This window comes from Dermacentor andersoni, chromosome 4, assembly GCF_023375885.2.
Source record: "Dermacentor andersoni chromosome 4, qqDerAnde1_hic_scaffold, whole genome shotgun sequence".
Taxonomy (NCBI): Eukaryota; Metazoa; Arthropoda; class Arachnida; order Ixodida; family Ixodidae; genus Dermacentor; species Dermacentor andersoni.
The window spans coordinates 106,363,939-106,388,653 of record NC_092817.1 but is presented as its reverse complement, the minus strand read 5'-3'; the positions used below and the strand labels follow the sequence as shown (position 1 = coordinate 106,388,653).

Sequence of the window (24,715 nt, the reverse complement as noted above, 5' to 3'; positions counted from 1 at the left end):
TTTTTTATTCACATTCATTTTCCTTTAGCTCATTATCTCTACATTTTAATTAAACATAACATCTCTATCTTCATTATATGTTACTTCGAAAAGCAGTAACTGAAAACTACAGTAAATACAACTACTAGCTTTAAGCACAATTTGCACATTCGTCATAAGTCTGTACGTACATTTGTCAGATACACAGGCAGTTCAAATGGTTTAAGAAATTGTGACGAACATACGGAGAAATTGTATAGAAGATGTTAGATATAAGGATATTGTAGTGAAGTTATGGAACGGAGAAACGAGGCCTCTTGGGACGCGGAAAATAAATTACCTATTACACAGAGAAGTGGTTCTTGTGGGGAAGGAGGAAAGGCTAGCACTATTTAAAACCCCTCAATCTCTCAATGTAGCGCCATTCGCTTCCCTCCTCCTCCGCTCGGCGCGGCCTCGACGGTGGCGCCGCCGGTGGTGGGCCTGCCGTAGCAGACGACGGCTAACACGCTACGGCAGGAAATCCGCAGAAAAGTTCGTTCGAGCCCTGCGGAGCAGTTCTTTCAATCGAGATATTTCTTCGTCAGTCGGTAACTGGCCTTTAGAATTTCGTATTAGAATTGCGGAAGAAATAGAGAAAATGACCATTATTCAAGGCGTATTTAAGGCGTAAAGCGCGCGACGTTGAGAGTTCGTGTTGCTGAAACACGACGCAAGCACGCGGTGTACTCAAACACGCGCGTAATTACCAAAGTTTCAGGTGTTAACTGTGTGAAAGTATGTGTACGTGGTTTCGTAGGTTTATTCACGTACCTGCAGGACACTTTTGTTCGGTCGGCGCGTGAGAGATTCCGGCTGTGTGCGGTCAGCAATGCCTGGCAACAGGGCCGTTTTTTCATTGCGGGGTGCTTTGGTAATCGTGACGATATATTGTTTTTTTTTTTACAAGTACTGCTCCAGGAGGGCACATGTAATGGTCAACGGAGGCCTCTGAAGAGCACGTAACATTACACTAATGCAGGCGTCGCAGGGAGTGTTCGCATACAAAATTGGCTGTCCGCGATCTTATACCCCCTTGGCATGCACAGGCTTCGGCGAGCCCCATCCAGCCCTGGTTCTAGCTTTGGTGTTCCCGTTGCCGCTTTGGTGCCCTGGAGGCGCCGTCAATAATACGAAATAATGACAAGTTGTTACACTAGTAAATTAAATTTATTGAAGAAATACAATCGCGTCGAGGCGCCAACTTCTAAAGCAGCGCTAGCGCGCGAGTATTATGAAACGCCAACGAGGAATTTACCGGCCCACGTACGATCAAAGTGCACGTTAAACATCCCCAGGCGAGCTAGATAAAGTTATCCGGAGCCATCCACTACGACCTCCATCCTAGCTTTAGTCGCTTCGGAACGTTAATCACGTCAGTCCGCCTGCCGTACTTTCGTCGCGCAGGCCCAACAATGGAGGTCGGCGCGCGCTGGAAAGAAAAAAATATACAAAAGCGCGGCGCCTGCTCCACGCTGGAAAGAAAAAATATACAAAAGCGCGGCGCCTGCTTCCACGTGACACAGATTGGCCAATGGGGGAGCGGGGGAGGCTGGGGCGACAGGAAGCGTGTAATCATTGAGGGGCTTTAGAAGCGTGGAGAAGGACGCGCCAGGATGAGCGGGGTGGCGGAAAGATCTAAGAATGGCGCTACTTTTGAAAAATTGAGGGGCTTTAGCACTATTTTCTGCAACCCATGTGGGAGCACGGCTCAGCGCCAGCAGAGTGGAGGAGATGGGATTAAAAGAGAGAGAGGCATAAAATCTGCAAGCAGGTACTAAATTTACACACACAGTTGCGCCTACGTGCGCGCTGACAATAAATGAAGTAACCTTGCAGTGACGAATATTTGAATATTTGCTTGCAACGATTCTGTCTAATCACTGCTAGACACTTTCCTTTCCTGTGCACCTCCAGGAGAAAAAGTCATGAACATCACGGCAGCTGTAAACGAAAAGGCGAGATTGCTGCTGCGTGTATGCCTCGGAAACGACGGTACATGTCTTCATGTTGTATATTTTATGCAGGGATACAACTATTTATACAGAATTCACAATCGGCCGTACGCCGGCTTCCATGGCATGGAATTTTCTTTTATGGCAAGGTGATACACATCTGTCACCGTCTGTCTGTGTCGCACGCGGGCACCTGTCAGACTGCATGGATGGAAACAACTTTATTTTAAATCCGGCGAAATTTAACGACTCGGGCTCAGGTCTTCCATGAGGGGACTTCGAGGCATTGCCTCGTCGCCGCCTCTCGGGCCTGCTGGACTGCCCACTCTTGTGTCTTGAGGTTGGAGCTGCTCATAGCGGCGGTCCACTTCGACGCAAGAGCTTCCGGAGCTACTGCCATTGTAGCTGATACTATAACACGACACTCCCACAACATAGGTGAGAGCGTCGCTCTAGTTTCCTAACATAACTTGCAAAGAGCACTCGAGTGCCTGTCAGAAGGCTCTAAAAACTTAATTTGCTCTCAGCATGAGAAGATCGAACCACCCACGTGGTCGCATACACGTATACATGGTGTGCAATCAGACCAGCATGCAAAATTCTTGCAATATCTGTATTTGTTTTGGCAGCATTCGTCTCATTGATATTATTAAGCCGTTAAAAACAGAAAAATAGATAAATTCGTATTCATACTTAAATTACAAGGAAACACTGTCATCCACCCGAATTCATTTACAAAGAAAACGGGTTTCTCAGAAAAAAAGCCTCGCTGTTGAAAAAAAATTCATCCTGGTCCGGAATTTTTCTTCGATTGCGAGGCTTTCTTAAGAAACCCGTGTGGGTATCCTTTGTAACTTCGTGCTACAGTCCGGGTAGGCGTCAATTTTCTTCCTTTCACGCACTTTCCTTCACATTGCGGGCTTCAGCACAACAGATTTGCCCTATTAATATTTAAGAGTAGCGACTGCGGAGCGATACGATCGAGCGAAAATAGCTCTCCAGTCGGTACTCGCAACTTGCACACAGCAAAAAAATTAAAAAAAAGGGGAGGGTGTTATAGTGCAGGTGGTCTGACGGATAAATGGTAATCAAAGAAAACATTTACCCGTAATTTGCATACCTGTTATACGAAGCGTGTATGGTGCGTTCCAAAAGCATTAAGCATGGCGCGTCACAGAACAAATTCAGAAACGCACAAACCCAGGAACGCTTTAATTTGAGTTCACCGACTCACCCAAAATGACCGATAATTCGCCAGTACAATTAACTATACATGTTCCACTGAGCTTGCGTTCGTGTATTCGTCGTATTCAGTGGAATACCAGTTGCCGTGCGTAATTGTACTCTTTGAACGCGTACCTATCTGTGGAAGTATTGCGCAACTTTGCCCGTCAATTTGTTAACCACAATCTGGAACACTGCCACGCGAATTGCGCCGCATGTGTGTTTACTGGCCTGTGCCTGGGCGCTCGATTATTTCCTCACGGGTGGCGGCAGATCGTCTTGTGACTGCAACCGCGTACGTCATTTCGACGTCAAGGCGAGCCTCCAACGTTCGTCAGCTGCGTTGCAACCGCGCGCGACGTAGCGCATTTCCCCGAAGCGAGTCGTGGCCGAAGAATCCGCGCCTATACTGAAAATACCGGTGTCACAGGTATCTCTCGATTCGGAGCCTTTGCCACGCTGCTGTCAACAGATATAGCACGTTTTCAGAGTGCTGGTTTTCACACAAAGCGGTTTAACGTTCACAAAACGCGGAAGGCGACTCTAGCGCCGCCTGCAACTTTAGCGCAGAAACTATCGCGTGGTCTTTTCTTCTTTTCTTTTTCGCTTGCTCTCTCGTGTCTCCGGCGGCCTCTCCGGTTCTCCCGGCCTCGACAATCTCGCCTTGCGGTGGCGTGTGTGTAAGCTCCGCGCTCCCGCCGCGTCAACGTGCTAGAACCGCTGGAAGATGCTTGCCCGGTCTCTTCGAATCATCAGAACCAACGTAAGTTTGTGAGAAAATAATATGCGGTGTGCTGCGTTTACTTTCTTTGGAGCAAACGAGCTAGCCGGCACGCTAGCAGCAGCAACGTGCGAAAGGCGCATGGGGCAAGTTTCCTCACGTTTCAACAGTCAAGGTTCCTCTAACATACCGTTAGGATGAAGCGTGTTGCCACTTTGGCGAATCTTGTACAAAATGTGTCGACAGTCGTCGTCGTAACTTAAATCGTTCTGATTACGTGTATAAAGTACAACCACAAAAGAGTACAGTACGCGAGTACGACTACCTTCGCTGCGACATTGCAAGGGCGATGTGGTGATTTACTACACGAGGCCGGCGTCAAGGTTCCTCGAAAGAAACGTGGACCTGTCGCTGTTGAGAGTGTGAATATACGGTGTTACATATGTGCCACTGGTGTGTCCGTATATCCCGTGGTGAATTCAAGCGCCATAGTTGATAATGGTGCTAATTTCTTTGTGCCAGGTGCGTTATCGTCTTGAGTGCCGCGTGAGAGAGTCGTACGAGCTGGACTGTTTAACATTGCTATGTTTACTCTCGTGCATTCATGCCGACTGTCTAGACTGAATGATAACTTCCTAATCGGTCTCCGCGCGGCAAACGGCCACCAGCTATCAAGTTTGTTATAAAGCAGATAACGAAGGCGATAGCAATGTTTTGGCGCGGCTGCCAAGGCAGGGGTTTGTTATGGTTCAAAAGTCTATTACCTTGAGCTTTCTACAAGGCAGCTTGGAGTACTATGACGGGAGATTAAAGGCACTCGGTCATTGATTACGCGTAGTCTAATGTCATGTTGTTTGTTTCTTCAACCACATTCAGGTGCGGTACTCTTGGAGCGCTGCCGACCAGCCTAAGAAAGATGCCGAGAAAGCAAGGTCTACATTTATGGTAAAGATCTTTGCTTGTTTTTATTTTCTTCTTTCTTTTGCATGTGCAGCGGTTATATAATGTGATTAACAGATGTTGAGCTCTGCATGAGAGCATACTTTGCGGCATACCTTGTTTTGTGATCTCTCATTATGAGAAGTCATCTGCTGCTCATGAACCCCGAAGATACACTAGTACAGGTACTGTGTGTCTTGCGAAGCTCATCCAGTCATGAGAAGTAATAAACAGCCTGTAATGGTATAATGACTGTGGATGTCTGTGTTTCAAGAATTGCATTTGCGTGTTATGTTTTAATAACTGTTGTTTGCCAAGTTTGTTTGTGTCCCTGTTTTTTTTTTTTTTTTTTCTTGGTGCAAGAATGCTTTTTTCTCTGGTAGCTTACAAATAGCAATTAGTTGCAAGTAAGGAGAGTTGAGGCTGCTGATGTTACTTTTCAATTTTATAAATATGCAGTTTGTTTCCCTGTCACGTTAGAGCATACATACTAACCATGGAGTATGATACGTGAGCTGCAACCAGGATTATCTATAAATGTCATCCCCAGAGAAGAAAGAAATTTGACATCTTGCGTTAAAAATAGGCCATATTGCACAAAAGGGAACCATTCTTGTTTCAGTTCAATGAGCTTGAAGTGGAGCTCGTGCCAGCTGCCAACAGGAAACCAAAGCCCGACCCCTCGAAGCTGCTATTCGGCCAAGACATGAGTGACCACATGTTGACTGTGAGATGGACCAGTGCTGAAGGCTGGGGCAAGCCGAAAATATCACCTCTACGCAATCTGGAACTTCATCCTGCAGCCAAGGTTCTTCATTATGCTCAAGAGGTACCTTGGCCAATTTATATTTTTTTCTTTCCATGCTAACTTGTACATTTCTTCCAAACACTGCACCCATAAGCAAAATTATATGGATCCCACACCTGTACTTCTTCCCAAGCCTAAATGTATTGCCTGATGCTGGCAAATGCACTACAGTGTTCCTGTGGCCAAATTCAAGCTGCACTTCATAGTTCAAAGCAGCATGGGAATGGGGAAGCAGCAGAAAATGGGATCTCTCTTTTGTTTTGTTCAATGGTATATCTGTTTTCAATACGTCCCTCGTCTGTGAGCATGTTACCGGAACTGACTACAAGCCGTGCAGCGCAGGGCTGCTGTTTTGTCCTCAATCATGCAAAGCTCTGTAGAGTGAACAGGATTCTTGTTCTATGCGCTATCCTTGAAGCAGCACTACACAGCCCTGGTGCAGCTCTAGTGATGCACATAGGGGGTGCAGAGAACTGACCACTGTTAAAGGGAAAACACTGTTTAAAGGTTGTTTGTGTTCAAGCTGATACATCCTCAATATGTATAGTGAAAAACATGACTGATGCAGCGCATTTGGCAGAACACAAAATTTTAACTTTATAGTGCTTGAGCTGTTCGTTTTCTCTGTATACAGGGATATCTTTGGCCATGTATTAATGCTAAATGTTACCTGAAACATACTCTAATTTCTGAGACTTGGCCTAGACATGAATGGGATGTGTATTTTGGCGCAATGAGCTTCTCGTGACTTCAATGGGCAGAAATTACCAATCGGGATGTTTGAGCTGACATTTCTGCTGATGTTGAGATCATTCACTAGCAGGCATTTCGGATCTGTACCCTTGCTTACCATTGGGGGCTCCCAACAACCTTGCTATTGTATAGGCTGTTGGTTAACATCAAGAAAAAAAAACGTACATCATAAAGCTAAAAATGTATATGGGGCATGAAAACGTCACGAGTGAGCAAGAGCAGAAAAACAATACAAGCATTCTAGCTTATATGGGTGTCATGCGCTACACCTTGGTCACGATCAAGCCCGATCTGGATGTAAATTCTTGACTGCGATTGGCGCCCTTGCGCAAGCTAGATCTGGATCAGATTTATCGCTTGTGATTGGCTCCTTTGCGCACATTGTGCAAGGAAGCAAAGGCATCGTGTGACAATGGTATTAGATACATAGTACGGTATCTAAGGATGCACCCATGAACAGTACTTCTCGGCACACAACTTCACCCAAAATGTGTTAGAAGCTTTATGCGGCCCAACCAAACTGTTCATAAAGATACAAAAATTTTACTCGTATAGCCACTGGCACATTATACCAGCAGGTAGTAAGTGTTCAGCAGTTTGATTGAATGCAGCATCAAATTGCACTGCCACCAGGCCTGCTGTGAGAGTCAGTGCCTTTCAGTGTTTCGGTGTTATCTCCACGATAGTACATACATCTACGGTATACTATTAACACTCTTGACACCTGTCACGTACGTACAGGATATGTCGCCATTCATCCTACTGCCAACCTTAAAATTGTCCACCCTGTCGCTGTTTGACACTTGCATCAACTTTCTGATCTGCTGCTTTGTGGCAGAGTAAATTGAATGCAGTTAAACCCATCCAGAATAGCAATGATTCTAACCTGCCAAAAACATCAGCTTCACTTCATTACAGTATGATGATGGTGATGGTGATTAGGATATTTTTAACGATGTGTGGCATGTGTGTGGCTTGCAAACAAATTTAAAAACTAACATGCCCCTAGCACATGATCACTGCATACATTACATTGATGTAAACCTCATTTACCTTATGCTGGTAGCAGTGTTCATTTTGAATCTTAGACAGGATTGGTTGTGATTAAGGGTATCGATAATTGATTGCAATGGAGGAAATGAGGTACCATTCTGTGATTGAGTCCCGAGACACAGACAACAGCAGCAAAAAAGAAAAACAAAAGTTTAATGCCACTGCTTCAAATTAAGCCCAGGCTACTGTGATTTTCTCAAATTTAAATTCTTACCAGTGCTGGAATACCGGTGAGGTTTATTCTAACAGTTGACAACCCTCTACATAGGCACACCTTTTGTGACTAATCTCAATGGTGATATAGTGGTTGAACGAGGAATGTTCCTGGAACCAATGTTTCGACAAGGGGACTTGTCTATTAGTGGACTTGTCGTTAGCGAACTATTGTAATACTATCAATAACTTTTGTTACACTATCAATAGTTTCATAGTAAAATATTGTAACACTATTCATAGCACTTTATCAGTATAGTCTTTTTTTACACTATCTTTTACACCACCTTATGCTGGTAGTCTTGGTTTTACACTAACAATAGTTTTGCATCGCTGATTTCTCAGTGTTGCCCACAACTTTCTCACACCTCTGTCATTGAGTTTTTAGATGTTAATTAGCTTTGTGACTCTTGTATTAAGATATTGCTGTCTAAAAAAATAGTGATTGAAGTGTGCACATTTGGTTACATATGCACTAAGCCTTTGTTATCAGTATTTAAAAAAAATGTTGTGTGACTGCTTAGCTTGAAAAATGTGTGTGTATTTCAGCCATCTATTGTAAGCTCTCTTTAGTGGGGAAGAGGTGCTTATTTTGACATATATGTGGAGACGTAAAATTGTAACAAATTTGCCTTGTGCTAACGATGTAAACTTTCCTCTGGTGCAGCTGTTCGAAGGCTTGAAAGCGTACCGTGGCCACGACGACAAGATTCGACTGTTCAGGCCAGATATGAATGTGCGACGACTTCTAAACTCCGCTGCGAGACTCGACTTTCCCGTGAGTTCTCTTTTTTGTGGTTTATGTTGCAATAATCTTTATGGTTTAATGTACAAAATCTACACTATGAGCAACATGCCCGGGCCTTTGCAGTGGAGTATTTTCAGTTAGTTCTCACCACCTATGGTTATTGACCATGTGTCCAAGTGTAAACGTATGATCGTTTGTACTGTCATCAGCACCTGGTCACTGCCACCGCCAGGATTCAGTTCTGGGATCTGTCGGTCAGCAGCAGACCAATGTAGACACTGGGCCATCTAGTCCACATTTCTGATTCGCATGCTACCTTAGCTACCATATCAGTCAGCTCAGGGCAGTGGTCGCGAGGCATACCACGACCATGTGGTCAAAAGCTGAACACGCTCCGCCACATTGGCCATTTTTTTCCTGTTTCATTCCACGCTTCTACACATTTGACATGGGATAAGTCTACTCCTCAGCTATTATTACCCTAGGAATAGCGACATCCTTTCATCTTTGTAATGTCTGCTTGCATTTCATCTGGCGTTGTACTGATCAAGTGTGCCTACCTTACGGGATCGATCTCACTTGCAGTATTGCGCCTCACAGATGCAACAGTGAAGCTATGGTCTGGCCGATGGCAAGGCTGATGCTTGACATCTGGTATATCAAGTAATGTCAGAAGAGACCAATGAGGAACCGAAGAAGTTATGTCACTCTCGCAGTCTACCCGATCACACTTTAAGTTGTGTATTTAAACAGGCATCGCACTAAGCGATGGGTTCTTTCCTGCCGTAGGGCAAGTAAGGAAGCTTTGTATGCTGTAACTGCGGACTCGTGGGAGTTGCTCTAGATTACCTGCCACCAGGCAAATTTTGTACCGCCCTTTGTTGTATGCTGTTTGCCCACATTAAGCTCGTTCATGTTTATACAGGGTGTTTTTTCTTTTTTTTCTTTCTCCCCGCGACAATACAGATGTTTTATAAAAAAAGTAATGAGGGCAGCAAACCTGGTGTTCTTGCAGATGATTTCCTAGGCGAGGCGGACATACTTTGCAGCTAATAATGTGAGATTCAAAAGACAAATTAACAAAAATTAACATTACCTTTTTTATTAGTGCCTTTGGGGCAGCTGTCTAAATGGCTATCTTGGAGGCATGACATTTTCATGCACACCTACCAAAAATCTTGAAAACACGCCTAATTTGAGATATTCATAACAAAATTCCAAAACTCAGTCGAGGCAATACCGAGACTGAGCATGTCCCGCTGCGCATCAGACGGCAACGCCACCTAAATGAGGCGTAGCAAAGTTCGAATGATAACACGTTGCACCAAATCCTGACCTGCACACGCTTGCCAGGCAAAGCGTGCTGTACCAGCTGCCACAACTGGCCAAGATTTTCAGTTTCCAACCTTCCTCGCGCTTGCTGTTACGGGGTGTTTCAGTCAGATATGAGGGCGGGGACGCCTTTCGTGCACTCTCGCAGCACTTGGTTTCATTGTCTGGATTTACAGTTTAAATTCGATGGTTAATATATCGAATTAGGTGGGACATTGAAGATTTAAAAAAAAAACGAGGGTGCAATGAAATGGGACTGCCATCAATTTCGCCATTTAAGCAGCTGCTTATTAGTCTTCTGAAGCTGCCATTATTAGAAGCAAAGTGTGCCCGCCTCGCCTAGGAACTCGTCTGCAAAAACGCCATGTTCGCTGCGCTTATAGCCTTTTACAGCGAAGCTGTTTATGGCTAGGGTTCCATGCATTTTTCAACTTTGTAAGCAAAAATGTGGGCCGATCCTGGTGATAGTACAGAAAGGGTCCGAGCGCAATGGCACATACCCCCATGGACTCTGGGTGGTGAGCTCCGGACCTGTAAAAAAACACCCTGTATAGTGGACTTTCCTTGATATTTTCCAAGCAAAGTCCTGGAGAGGTTCAGGAAGCAAGAAGCTGAATTTACTGTATTCCTAACCCTGTTTATACCAAAAGAAATAAAAATGTGCGCCAATTTTCTCAGATTTCCAAAAACATGGTTTCATTATAACTATACTTGTTATCGGCTACATTGGTACCAATTTTGATGACAACTATACTCATCAGTAGTAGGGAACGGGTTGACAAGACATGCTGTTGGGTGAGTTGATTTGTGATACGCAATAATTTCAAAAAGTGCAATAAAACACAAGGACAGGACAGGAAGCAGCACAAGCACGGTAAGAAGAAAACTGAAAGTTTTATCCACTTGTGCTGTTCCCTGTCCTGCTCACATCTTTCTTTGCACTCTTTCAATTCATTCTTTCTTTTATCTTCTGTCTCCTCTTATCCTGTTGACTGACTCGTACGCTCGGCCTTTGCAACCATTGCACCGGGCTGACTGAGTTGCGCATCAGTTGTGTGTGGTACCTTGCAACTACCACTTCTGATCCCACAATTAAATGGATGCAGCATGACAAAGTGAAAACAGAGTAAGATGACAAACACACAGTATTTGTGTGTGCCATCTTCTTTCTCCGCAATCATCTATAGTCGTGCTGCACATATTTAATCGCGAATCCGAGCCAATTACTAGCCCGCCAGCATGCGCCAGTGAAGCTAATTTCTGATTTCAGCCATTTAATGACAAAGCTTGCTTCAAGTGAGAAGCCATGCTGCACTTCAATGTGCTGTAATTATTAATACGTATTCGTTGCACTCCTGAAGAACTCGGACCTAATTCATGCCATGTTAATGTGTATGTTGTCTACTTCCTGTGCATCACTGGTATTGTGCTACTATAAACAAGTGAAAGTATTTTGTCCTGGTTTGATTCTTTGCTGCACATCTTAGACTTTAGAGATATCAACACTGAATTTGCATTATACCTAACCATCTGCTTCAGAATTTGTTTTCATAATAGTATGCAGTAATGTGTATGTGCTGTTTTACCTCAGTATTACAGCTATGCCATTTATGTTGATTTTAATCTGATCCCCTGGCTCCTTTGAGGAACCTGTGCTTGTGCATTAGCAGTTTATAACTATTCATTGCCGTCGTTCATGCAAATATATGAAAGTGCTAGAGAGACTTGGAAAGGTAGTGTAATCTAACATTTTTTCTCTCTTGTAACAGTTCAACTACCGAAGTGCATCAGGCACTTTAATTATATCCGTGAAAGGCTCCTGTCATTGGTACACTTCTCCATTGTCTCAACAAAGTGCTTAATAGGTTGACAAGTGCACAATTACTAAGCAGAGCCTTTTTAAAGGCTTTGCTTGGGAAGATTTAGCTCTAACATAGACACTTGACAGGATTCCTGACCATAGAGTAGGCACAAGACAATGACACTAATAAAAAATATTTGCAACAGCTGGCAACAGTGAAGAATTTCGCATGATTTGCATTCATGAATCGTCAGTTCGACAGTCACTGTTTTCCGCTTGACTATGGGATCACTTTGGAAGTCTTGTAAGAAGCACGAACATTCTCTAGATAGTGATGCTTTAAACATCCATGTCTTGGGAGCCCTCACTCATCTTTTCTTTTTATCTGGGAGGCAAGTAGCTCCACTAAGCTTATTGCTGTTCTATAGCCTAGCCCACTGAGCCAAGTATCTGTGCTGTAATTGTATGTAAGTAATAGTTTCAACACCCTCCATAGTCCCACTGTTTGCCTGATTGTCATTTCCACATGCTGTTAAGGCAGGTGTGCGCTTGGCTGTCATAACTTCAAACTTGTATCCTATTGATCATGTTGGGTACCTAGGTTTGGGTGGTGCTCTCCAGTGTTAGAGGCTGTCAGTCAAGCAGCAAACTGAAATATATTCATTCGAATGATAAGGCTTGACAAACATCTTGCATCTCACAAGACCTTCTTCTTTCTTCCAGAAATTTGATGCAGACGAGTTCTTGAAATGTCTTTCAAGGCTTGTGTCCATTGAAAAAGAGTGGGTTCCCAACTACCCCATGAGTTCCCTCTACATCAGGCCAACACTGATAGGCATTGAGGTATGAAGCATGCGCAACAATTTCTATCACATTTATACTTGTGTATTTTAAATGGGCTGTGCTGCCTCTGGGCCCTATACATGCGTCATTGACAGAAGTTCTAAAGCGTCTGTCGCAAGTTTACGTTTTCACAAGTACAGCTCTCGTATTCTTTGTATCTCTCTGACTGGCTTGAAAAGCACACTGTTTATCCTGTGACATTGGGAGCTTCACTGGTAGTCTCTGGCTAAAGGCAAAATTTCTGAAAATATTAAGCAGATCGAAAAAAAAAAATCCCCCTTTTTTTTTCATCTTAGGAAATTTTTGAGAAAAAGTGACACTCCAGTAAATGTAGCTTATATTTATTATTCAAGTAGTAAAACATAATAACCCTTAAAATACATGCAAGAATTACGCAGAGAATGCAAAGACAACGAAATGAACATCTTGTCTTGTCTTCTATGAAAGATTGGTATAATCTGATACCTGAGAAAAAGATCACTCAGTGTCCAAGCCACTTTCGCTGGACACACTCATACTAGAATCGATCGCAGGTGCTTCCACATTCATATTTGGGTGTACATAGACGAGTTTATAACATGTTTACTCGTGAGCCTGTTGCGAAGCTTGTTATGAACATTTCCAAACAAAGAGCAGTTTTGTTCACAACTGGCAGATAGTGAATGCATCAGCAGCTAATTAGTGAAAAGGCCTTGCCACAATGTTGACAGTTCCACATGCTTCGCAGAGTCCCAGGTGCCAGTCTTGGGCTGAAACCAAGAGGCCGGTCTGCACTCTGCTATGTTTTCAAAACTAAACTAAAAGCATACAATGAAGACACTTGAAAACTGTGCTGCCATTTTCTTGTCATCGTCACACCTAGAAATGTATGCTGCACAGCAGACAATGACAAGTATAACTATACATGGAAATTTTAATGTTTTTTTCTTTTTCACTTGCTGAGTGCTGAAAAAACAGGGAAGAAAACCACCCCCCCTTTTTTTTTTTTTTTTGTTAATCTTTCCGGGTTTTTCCCCAGCCATTACATCTCTATCTGTGACACCTACAGATAAACGAGCTAGAGAGTTATAGCTCTGTGTGTGTATTTGGCACACATAGAGCTATCTGTCTGCATAACCATTACCAACCTTAACCATAACCAGAACACTGTCTGCATAACCATTATGCAGACAGTGTATCACACTGTGAACATCTTTCACATTATGCACGCAATGCATAATATGAAAGCTAAGCTATCACAGCGGTTCAGTATGGGTTGCCAGAGGTGGCTTGACTCCCCATCTACGGCAAATGTCCTCATGTCCACTATAATTTCTCCTTACATTATCATTTCTACATTACAATTAAAAACAGCCGTTGATTTCCCCTCTTGGCTTCGTTGTCTGTGGGCTTTATGTAATTGTAACTAACAAAATATAAAGCCCCTGGGTTCACCCTTATTCTCGCTCATTGCACAGCAAGGGTGTAGACTTTGGTAGCCTTGATGCCATGTGGTAGCATACAAGGACTCATTGGCTAGTTGCCTGCTCGTAAGCTCTCGTACTATGGGACGTCTGCAGGTAAAAAGATGTCTCCATCCTGCTGCCACGAGTAGCACTAACACTTCCCGGGCTAGATGTGGTACATATGCGTGTATACCGAGAGAGTGTATGTGAGGACAGTCACTGGCAGTAGCTCAATAGTTGCACATTGCATGCGTAATGCACAGTACGTGGGCAAGTTGTCTTTTTTTTCCACTTTTATTTCAGTTATTACGTTCAAGGGTTAAGTAAAAGGAACAGTTAATTTCCCCTAAGCCTTTTCTGGCTTCTTGTGGTTACAGTCTATAGTAGAATTATGAGTTATACCAACAGATACACTTGCAAAACAATCTTGTGAAAAGCAGAAAAGTGAGGAACTGCCTACCACTGGACTCCGTGGCTGTAACTAGAGAGAGAGTCCTTGGGAAATGTAAATCTGGGATATCACTGCCTTGAATGGATGGTTTGGTGAGTGCTGCAGTTTCATAGTTGCAGTTATCAACATATATGTATAGCAGTCTGAATAACATCATGTAAACACATCTTGGTTACTCATGCCTTGTGGGTGTTCTTTCATTGATCACTTTATCCACATTGCTCTGTTCTCAGAAGCCGAAAGCCTTTCCCATCACCTATTGACCCTTCCATTTTTGCCTCCGCTATATTTTGTCACCATTGGTCTTTAGCCCACACTGGGGGTCGCACGATCCAACGAAGCTCTTTTCTTCGTCATCTTGAGCCCTGTTGGTCCCTACTTCCGTACGGGCATCAAGCCGGTGTCCCTGCTCGCCGACCCCAAGTATGTCAGAGCTTGGCCTGGAGGCACTGGTGACAAGAAGCTTGGCTGGTAAGTGGCGTGCTTCGCTGTGACTGAAACAGCTAATTTTTTTCTTGCTGTTAAATTCTACTGACATGCTTGTAAAAGAGCAACAAACATAAAAATTAAGTATGATCCAGGAGGACTTATTAGCTCAACGCGTGACTAAATATGGCAGTGACCTGCTGTGATGGCTATGGTTCTTAGCATAAGGTCATAGGTTTTGGCCCCTGCAACCATGACTGCATTTCGAGAGGAAGGGGGGATATGCTAAATGCTAAGCGCCCCTGTGCTGTATAAGTGCCTGTTAAAAAAAAACCCAGGCAATTAAAATTAGTGCAATTACAGTGTCTGTCATAATAGCCGAGTTGTCGCTTTGGGGTAACCAACTGAGTTGGTCAGTTAGTCATTGACAAAAGAAAAAGGGCATGAAAACTTGATGGGACAGAAATAGAGTATCTTGTCATTAATTTTTTTCATTCTCTGCAGCAACTATGCACCAACCCTCATGGTGCAGAACGAAGCTGAGAAACTGGGTCTTCAGCAAGTCCTCTGGCTTTTCGGAGAGGATGAGCAAGTCACTGAAGTGGGTGCCATGAACGTCATGGTGCTTCTCAAGAACAAGGATGGAGGTAGGGCATGGGCAACCTTAGCAACTATGATTATGTTGTGCGTGTGGGTTGCTGTATTGCCTGTGAGTTGTAAGTCTAGAGTAATAGCACACTACAGCACATCAGAAACATTTTTTTCCTGGAGTGCATGCTAAACGAATCATACTAGTGTTTGGTGATCTCAGGCAAGTTACTAGTATCTGGGGTGGTTGCTTGGGCTAGTTGGTAATTCATGATAAAAAATAACATACAGCGCGAAGGACAAGGACTCTAAGAGATGACGCTGTGTATGTCGTCTCTCGCAGTCCTTGTCTTTCGTGCTGTACGTTATTTTTTATTACTAGTATCGTTACAGGTTGTCAGCTAGCTGCAGGATGAAGGTAATCTACAATTACAGTAGAACCTCGTTCATACGTGTTGAAAAAAAAAATCTACCAGGAAATAGTTTGGTCCGAAATTACTAAAAGAATGTGGCAGACAGAATGGTAGCTGAAATCTTCATAACATGCCACATTGTGTGAATCGTTACAGCACAAGATGACACACTGGGAAATCATACGAAACGGGATCATATCAACGAGGCTATATGTATTTACCTTCTCTTGGGATTGGGATTTCGTGCTCCGGAAGCGTGCGTCACACAAAGGGTTATGCTCCTTAGCCTACACCACCAGTGCGTCTCAAAAAGGGGGTAGCGGCGCGTCGCATGGAGGCTGAACAGGCCCACACCGTCATCTGCACCTTCACTACGAGAGTTGCTTGCTTGGTAATGAGTTGTGAGGACAAGGGGTTGGAGGAACGAACTGGGAATTTATTCATATTGGTACAGGAGAATTTTAGGGAAACTTATCTGCAGGTAAAGGCATACTTGTACTGACAGAAACACAGAGCACAGTACATCTGTCTTCCCTAAGTTGCTTGCTAGGGAAACAGATGATGTCATATTGGTCCAATCCGGTGGCCTTTAGGTGTAGCAAAATGCTGCTGAGGAGGAAGAGTACCACACAAAACACACGCGCCATCTAAAATGATAATGGAAATGGAAAAGTAAGTACAGGCTACTTCCTTTAATTCAACCGTGACAGGACCGACAAAATTTATTGAATTATCCAGCAGATAGAATTAAACAAGATGCAGAAAAAAAAATGAAAACATGCTGCTTGATTCATTTGGCAGTATTTGTTAGTTTAACAGGCCTCCGAATCAAATGCACACTAACTTTCTATCTGTCCAAAGTAGAAAACTAATGTAGAAATGACTTAAAGCTCCTAACCAATGTAGAAATCCAATGCACACTGAATTTTTTAATATGGCAGCCAGTTTCCTAAAGTCAGCTTCGCCCCAATACAGAAATGCTATGAGGTAAAGCATAAGAAGACTGCAAAAACGGTTTTAGTTTTGCATTTGATTGCACCATGCAGGCAATTTTTGGCCACATTTCCTTGATAAACAAAAGGCGCCCATTAAAATCTAGTAAATACCATAATGAGACATTGTGAGCTACTATTACTGCTTGAAAATTTTCCTATGGCAGGCTGAAAATAAGCGCTTTTGATGGGAGATGACGTGTGTTCAACGAATTCACTCTCCTGTAAGCTCCATTGAGACAGATGCTGCCACTAAAGGGGTCGTTGTTGGGGCCACCATGTGCTTGCATGCAGACTGGTTAAGTTCGAATTATCTGCAAATGCCAATTTTAGGATTGAAATAAAAAAAAGTTTGGGCCCATAGAAATGCATGGTCACTGGCCAGGATCAAATTCGGTCAGGATCAAATTAACCCCAAAATTTAATTAACCAGAGTTGAATTAATAGAAGTCTACTGTGCACCAGTCACATTGTTCCAGTGATGAGAAGGGAAAGGTCAACTGCACGAGCCCACAAAAAGGAAATCCACTCCCCAGCATGCCCAAGCACTCCTTGACTGGGTGAATAAGTTGGCATGAAGCCCAACACGTTGCAACAGGGATTAAACATCACCTTAAATAGTATGTAGCCCGGGAAGGCTACTTCACAGTGACGTCACGGGCAAGTCATTTGGGTAGAACAGAGACCCACCCTCTTGTAGAAGTGCCAAATTTATCAGCATCTCTGTGCCCACGCTGGCTCAGTGAAATGTTGTTTTACGTCGATGCCACAATGACACTGACCTTCTCCTAGATCAGGTCACTGTTTTGTACCTGCATGTTTCCTTATTTCATTGCTCTGACAAATCCTCTACTGCCCCCAAGTGCTGGTTATCTGTTCCGTGCATATGATCTGCCCAGCTGTTTCTTCCTAATTTTGGCTAGAACGTAAGATATAGTAAAACCTTGTTTATTCGAATTTCGTGCAAATGAAAAATGTTTCAGGACCCATACTGTTTCAGGACCCCATCTTTCAGTCTTAATAATGAGCCTTTCAGTTTCTGTCGTTGGCTTCTTTACAAGTTTCTTTGTTATCCGCTGAGTTTCCGTCTTGCAAGGCAGTGCTGCCAAAATGCACTAGTTTCGTCACATATAAGAAATGATATGAAGTCTAATATTGATTATAGTCTCAGCCTTTAAAAAAGAGAAGAAAGTTTTGTTGTACTGTGCTGCCTTTCTTTCTGCAGAAAAAGATTTTGCTCTTACAATAATGTTTGTCAACCAATTAGAAATTTTTCTCCTTTCTCAGTCAACCGCTTCTCTACACATGGCAAAAGTGTTTCACTGGTGACTGTTTTACAAACGAGCCTTATCAGGCAAGCGCAAATATGTTGAACCATTAGCTATATCAAGCTCTTGTGAAGTTTTACTGGGAATTAGGGGGGCAGCTGTGACGCCGCAGACATTTGCGCCTCTCCCATGCTTGAATGCTATGGGCTCGTAAAATCCATTGAAATCCAATCCACGAAATTCAGTCTGTTGCAAGCACCATGGTGAGCATAGCAGCATGGTGGGATGGCTTGACTGCTCAGCCATGACTTCTGAGATTACACCATTTACAGGCCATGGCTCAATGGCAGGGCACGGTTGTGTACAAGCAATGCCCCCACCGCTCCTTCGCTGGACAAAGCACCAGCACAGCAGGAACAGGAAGCGACCCCACTCCGAGTGAAGTTGCGAGACTGCTCCACCGCCCCCAGCACCTCGGCCACCGGACTGAGACCGACAGTTTGCCCCCTCAAACACATGCGGCTCTCGCCTGTGTCTTTTGTAGAAAATAAAATCAGTCTGTCGTCTGCCACCATCGAACGCACAGTCCTTTTCACGGATGGGGCCAGACCCCGTGTGTAACACTGGCGACGAAGCAGAAGTTGCGAAGCGAATAAGTTTTTGACGTTAAGGCCACAGCTACAGAAACCTTTCTCGACCAAATCGTGAGCTTTATGGACCCAGTGTCTCGACTTTTACTTCATGGCTAATGACATCAGCATTGAAGCAAAGAAGTGGACACTTCTCCTCGTGCCTTGGGGTGGCGACACTTTCGATACTGTGCGCGTGCTGGTCGTGCCAAAGACCCCAGGAGAAGTCAGCTTCAACTATTTAGTCATGTTTCTCCGGCAGCACTTCGACTCTAAACCATCCGAGCTTTACAGCCAGCATGTTTTTCAAAGACGCGACCAACAGCCAGACGAGTCGATCAGCAGCTACGTTGCAGCCCTCAGAAGCTTGGCAGCGGACTGCAACTTGTGCTGCCTTGTTGTTGGTTATGAAGGGCACCGGGTGCAATTTTTTAGGAAGAGATTGGTTCTTGGCACTTAACATTCATGTGAAGGGAATCAACCACATTGGAGAGCCAGTACCAGAGATTGCAGAGGTCGTCAGACGACACCCAGATGTATTCAAGGAAGACATAAGCAACTATATGCGTCCTTCGGTTCACCTGGAACTCGAAGACGGCATGACGGCGAAGTTTTGCAAGGCTCGTCTGGTTCCGCTGGCGCTGCAAGGGCCAATGGAGGACGAACTTGATCCTCTACAGTGCCAGGACATCCTAAAGCCAATGCAGCCTACTGAATGGGCTACACTGCTGGTCCTTGTTCAGAAAAACAACAGTACACTATGTATCTGCGGTTACTACAGGGGTGCTGTTAACGCAGCAGGGAAGAAGGGATTGTACCCGCTACCAACTACAGATAAAGTATTCGCAAACCTACGTGGGGGAACCATCTTCTCAACAAAACAGCAGCATTGCTCACAGTGAACACCACAAAAAGACCATTCAAGGTGGAACGCCTCCCGTTCGGAATTTCTGCCACACCAGCCATCTTCCAGCACACGATGGAGACAATGTTGACTGGAATTCCAGGGGTGATTGTTTACCTTCACGCCATCGTTGTCAGTGGGAATGGCACAAATGAGCACTCACAGCGTCAAAATAATTCACGCACAGTGTCTGAATCAGGTTCTATCGAGGCTAAGTGAGAAAGGCCTATGCCTTAAAAAAGAAAAGTGCAGCTTTGGAATCATGTCAGTTGAGTTTCTGGGACATCGAATTGACACCAATGGTGTTCACACCACCGAGAAAAAGCCTGAGGCTATACTTAAAGCACCCAGACCATCTGACAAGACATCCCTAAGGGCTTTCCTGGGCCTTATTTTATTTGACTGCTGTTTTTTAGAGAACAAAGCGATGGTCGCAGTAGAATTGTATAGGCTCCTAGCGAATAACACACCTTCAAAGTGGGAGAGCAAGCATCAAGCCACTTTCGAGGTGCTTAATTAAAGAAATGATCCGCACATCTACAGTACTCGCTTACTATGGCGAGACGAAGCCCCTTCTTTTGTTCGTGGACACATTGCCGTACGGTGTCGGTGCCGTCCTCGCTGAAGAGGCGCGCTTGGCCGATCGACACCCATTGCATTCGCTTCGCAAACACTGGGAAGCACTGAAAAGAACTACTTTCAGCTTGACAAAGGTTTAGCAGTCCTCTACATTATCAGTCATCTTCATAAGTAAATCGCGGGCCGGCACTTGACCATAATAATGTATCCCCAGCTGCTGGTTGTAATCATGGGTAAAACAAAGCAAGTACCCCGGGTTCTTTCACCAAGGATGATGCGACGGTGCCTTAAACTAGGAACATACGATTACAAGTTGGTGTACTGGCCTGGCCGACTGCACCAAACTGCGGACGCTCTCAGCAGACTACTGCTACCGGCACAAGTTGATTAACTTTATCCTCTGCGAGACATGCTCATGTTGGCTTCCACACCCAGCTTTCAGCTCTCACTGCATCAACTCGCTTGAATGACTCAACAGGACTTGGTCTTGTCCCAAGTGCTGCAGGCTGTCTCACACGGCGAAGTGCATAAGCTGCCAAAGGAACAGTTTTCATCGTACGGGAAACTTGGGACAGAGTTTTCAGTGCAGGACGGGTGCCGAGGCTCTTGACTGGTAATTCCAACAAAGGCGACAAATGACCTTCTTGAATTCGCACGTGCAAACCACCGTGGAATGGTGTCCATGAAGGCATGTGCACGAAGTTACTTTTGGGGGCCAGGCGTTGACGCAGATATCATAAGGCTCGCTAAAAGCTGTACAACTTGTTGTCAACACCAAAGGGTATCAGCCAGTGCACAGGTTCCTGAATGCAAACGTGCAACAACGCCTTAGGACAAAGCTGACGCAGCCTTCGCTGGTCCCGTAGAAGGCAGAATCCTGTTAATTGTGGACGCATACAGCAAATGATTGGAAGTGCACTCCACGCACCACAAAATCGGCCACATTGATTGAAGAACTCCGGAACCTTTTTGCAACTTTTGGGTTCCCCAAAAACTTGACTCATGATGGACCATCCTTCATTTCAGTAGAAGTTGAGAGCTTCCTAAAAAAGAATGGGGTGGCCCACATAACAAGTGCACCGCATTATTCTACGATGAATGGTGAAGAAGAAGTGGGGTTATTGAAACGAAACAAGCATTAGCCGTAAACAAGGATGGTACATTCGCGTGTAGGCTGGCCTGGTTCTTGCTGAAGCAACGCACCACTGTCTCCAGATCAACGGGCAAAACGCCAGCTGCACTTATGTTCGGGTGCGAGCTGGATACAGCACTCATGTACTTTCAGCTTCAAGCAAAAGCGAGCAAAACCCATATTAACTGCAACAGGGACACAGTGTCGAGAGCACTCGCTGTTGGACAAGCTGTTTTCTTTTGAAAATTTGGAAGGGACATGACATTGCACTCTCGACTAATTGTGGAAATGGGATTTTCTACTTCAGTGCTTCCCTTTTCATTCCGCGAGTGTAATATTGCACCTGTTTCTGGGGTCTTGGCACTATTTGACAACCATGAAAAAAATTTCCCATTCCAGCACTTAGCATTACATTGGTGTGGCAAAAACTTAAGGAGTGTTTAGTTTTAGTACAAAGCAAGATGTGAAGTATATGCCCACTGAATCCTTCATACCGCTTGATTCATTTCAGCAACCTGGGCAGTCATGGAGTAGCTTCTGGCAGTACCCTGCTCATGATTACATTGGGACGATAAATGTACACCGGCCGGGGTTTTTACTAACCACAGGTGTTAGCGCATGAAATGGCAGTGCCCTGCATACCAAGCTGACCGTTTATTACCGTATTTACTCGCATAATGATCGCACTCGCGTAATGATCGCACCCCTGAATTTTGTCGTCAAAATTAGCTCTTTTTTATTTCCCGTGTAATGATCGCACCCGAACTCGCCGCAGCGATATGTCGTGTGCCAAGTCTAGCTAATAATGATCGCCCTATCTGTCGATTGCTACGCGAACGACTCTTGAAGACATACCAAGCGGTCTGCATGCACCAAACGTTCTTAAGCAGATGCCCAATTTCATTCCTTTCATCACTTTCCCCGCTCCCATGAAAAAAAAAAAAAAAAAGAAACTACAACCAAGCTTGCCTTGTCTTTATTACTTGTAGTATTTATAATGGTTTTGGCCAACAACAAAAAAGGTGCTTTTCGATTCTTCTCGTCTGCACTCGTCAGCATGCAACGAATTGCGAGCGGCAACTGTAGTGGCCACGTTTACACTAATACGTTAGAAGTGTACCCTATTCATATGCCAACGCTTGTAACACAGCTAAGATATTCGCCCACCCTTAGCGGAAACGTGCCGTATTAGGATAGTAGTGAAGACAAATGCTGCAGTTTCCGCAGCATGCCCGCCATGTGTTTCTATGTCACTGGCAGCTACGCGTGCCCATCTCTGTTTCTGTCCCCTCAAAGTGGACATGGCTACGTTATTGCCGCAAACTTGCCAATATTAACGATATTATTCATTACTGATACGGAAGAAACTGTTTCAATGCACGTAATGTACTCACGAGAAGAATAAAAATCGCGTTCGGCGCATTCGGCTTGCTCCGCTGGCCGCCATTTTTGTTTTGGTGTCCCGCACTACATACAGGGGCAGCCGCCTATTTGTTGACCTGTTGTCATCTCGCAGCAAATGCAATATGAAAAAAAAAATGTCTTTTTTTTTTCTGGAAATTTAACCCGTGTAATGATCGCACCCCTGAATTTGCGTCAATTTTTTTTTGACAGAAAAGTGCGATCATTATGCGAGTAAACACGGTATGTTGGTTTGCAGCTGTCACTCATGTTTGGTTCACCTGGCAAGTAATGAAAGGTTGCAGTGGCAGTCCTCGTAGCTTTGTTGATTGAGCTGCTCCGATCTGTTTTCAACATACATTTTTGTAAAATTTTACCTATATAAGACCAACTTGGTTTAAGTAAATGTGGCTGTTTATTATAATGTGTAGTTTGACTACAAATGGAAGTAGAGATGCTTGTTCCAGCTATTCAGATTTCTTATGCAGCAGTTGCATTTTTGCATTGCATAGTGCCCATGCTGTAGTCGGCATCATGAAATAAAACTACCAGTGCTGCAGTTGAATATATGTTGGAAAGATGTTCTGTGTAGCTGCTGGTGGGAGGGGTTACTGTTTTACAGGAGTGACTGTGTTTTACATTCTTTGTTTAACTCGATGTCTTGATGCAGGCACTGAGCTGGTGACACCGCCGCTGTCTGGAATCATTCTGCCTGGTGTCACTCGCCAGAGTGTTCTTGACCTCACAAGAGAATGGGTAAGTGTGCAGAGAAAGAGGGAAAGAAAATGCCTCACAGATGTGTGCGTATCTGACAACTGATACATCAAAGACAACGAAGCTGTATTAGCGAGCTACGACACCCTTTGGTAATACTGAGAGTCTGTTTGCTGGCTCATAGCCTCGCTCGGACGCAGCAACTGCCGCTGCATTCGAGCGCAGTTTTGGCTGGCTGTTTTTGGCGACTCCCACACAGGCTGCATTGCAGCATGACAGCGTCTGCTTTCATCGCCACAGCCGTCCTGGCTGACACAAGGTAACTTTTATTGTAAAATCATATTTGATTACATTTCAAAGCAAATTTGGGCCTTCAATACACGTTGCATTGCATTTACATTTGTAATCAACCACTTCGTCGCAAACCGCCACAGAAAATCTATTGCAGAACTCCCTTTAAGAGCTTGCTGTAAAAAAAAATTATGCATCATTGGTTCTAAAGCTATAGGAGTACACTAACTTGTTACATAACAAATGAGTTTGTTGTGTAGCAAGTTAGTATATTCATTACTTAAGAAGTCTGCCTTTGAAGACTAGTAACTAAAATTTAAAGAACCTGTTTGTTATACAGTGATGCAAAGTTATACTTACCGTATTTACTCGCATAATGATCGCATCCCTGAATTTTGTCGACAAAATTTGATTTTTTTTTCTTTCCCATGTAATGATTGCACCCCAAACTTGTCGCAGCGATATGTCGTGTGCCAAGTCTAGCTAATGATGATTGCTTTTACCATCTGTCGAATGCTGTCGAATGCTACGCGAACAACTCTTGAAGACATACCAAGCGGTCTGCATGCACCAAACGTTCTTAAGCAGATGCCCAATTTCATTCCTTTCTTCACTTTCCCCACTCCCACACAAAAAAAAAAAAGCTACTACCAAACTTGCCTTGTCTTTATTACTTGTAGGCTTCATAATGGTTTTGGCCAACAACAACAAAAAAGGCGCCTTTTGATTCTTCTCGTCTGCACTCGTCAGCATGCAACGAATTGCGAGCGGCAACTGTAGTGGTCACGTTTACACTAATTCGTTAGAAGTGTACCCTATTCATATGCCAACGCTTGTAACACAGCTAAGATATTCGCCCACCCTTAGCGGAAACGTGCCGTATTAGGATAGTAGTGAAGACACATGCTGCAGTTTCCGCAGCATGCCCGCCATGTGTTCCTATGTCACTGGTAGCTACGCGCGCCCATCTCTGTTTCTGTCCCCTCAAAGTGGACATGGCTGTATTAGTGCCGCAAACTTACCGAAATTAACAATATTATTCATTACTGATACGGAAGAAACTGTTTCAATGCG

The 24,715-nt window shown here is 44.2% G+C and overlaps 1 protein-coding gene across 1 annotated transcript in view; it reads left to right on the top strand.

Annotated features, from left to right (window-relative positions):
- Positions 1 to 3,599: 3,599 nt before the first annotated feature.
- Bcat (Branched chain amino acid transaminase) overlaps positions 3,600 to 24,715 on the top strand; it is a 38,933-nt gene continuing 17,817 nt past the window's right edge. The window contains exons 1-8 of the mRNA XM_072287896.1: positions 3,600 to 3,960; positions 4,795 to 4,863; positions 5,480 to 5,686; positions 8,352 to 8,462; positions 12,289 to 12,408; positions 14,615 to 14,775; positions 15,235 to 15,377; positions 23,307 to 23,392. Coding sequence (XP_072143997.1) covers positions 3,925 to 3,960; positions 4,795 to 4,863; positions 5,480 to 5,686; positions 8,352 to 8,462; positions 12,289 to 12,408; positions 14,615 to 14,775; positions 15,235 to 15,377; positions 23,307 to 23,392 — 933 coding nt within the window. The 5' untranslated portion in view covers positions 3,600 to 3,924. The remainder of the gene's footprint in view (positions 3,961 to 4,794; positions 4,864 to 5,479; positions 5,687 to 8,351; positions 8,463 to 12,288; positions 12,409 to 14,614; positions 14,776 to 15,234; positions 15,378 to 23,306; positions 23,393 to 24,715) is intronic.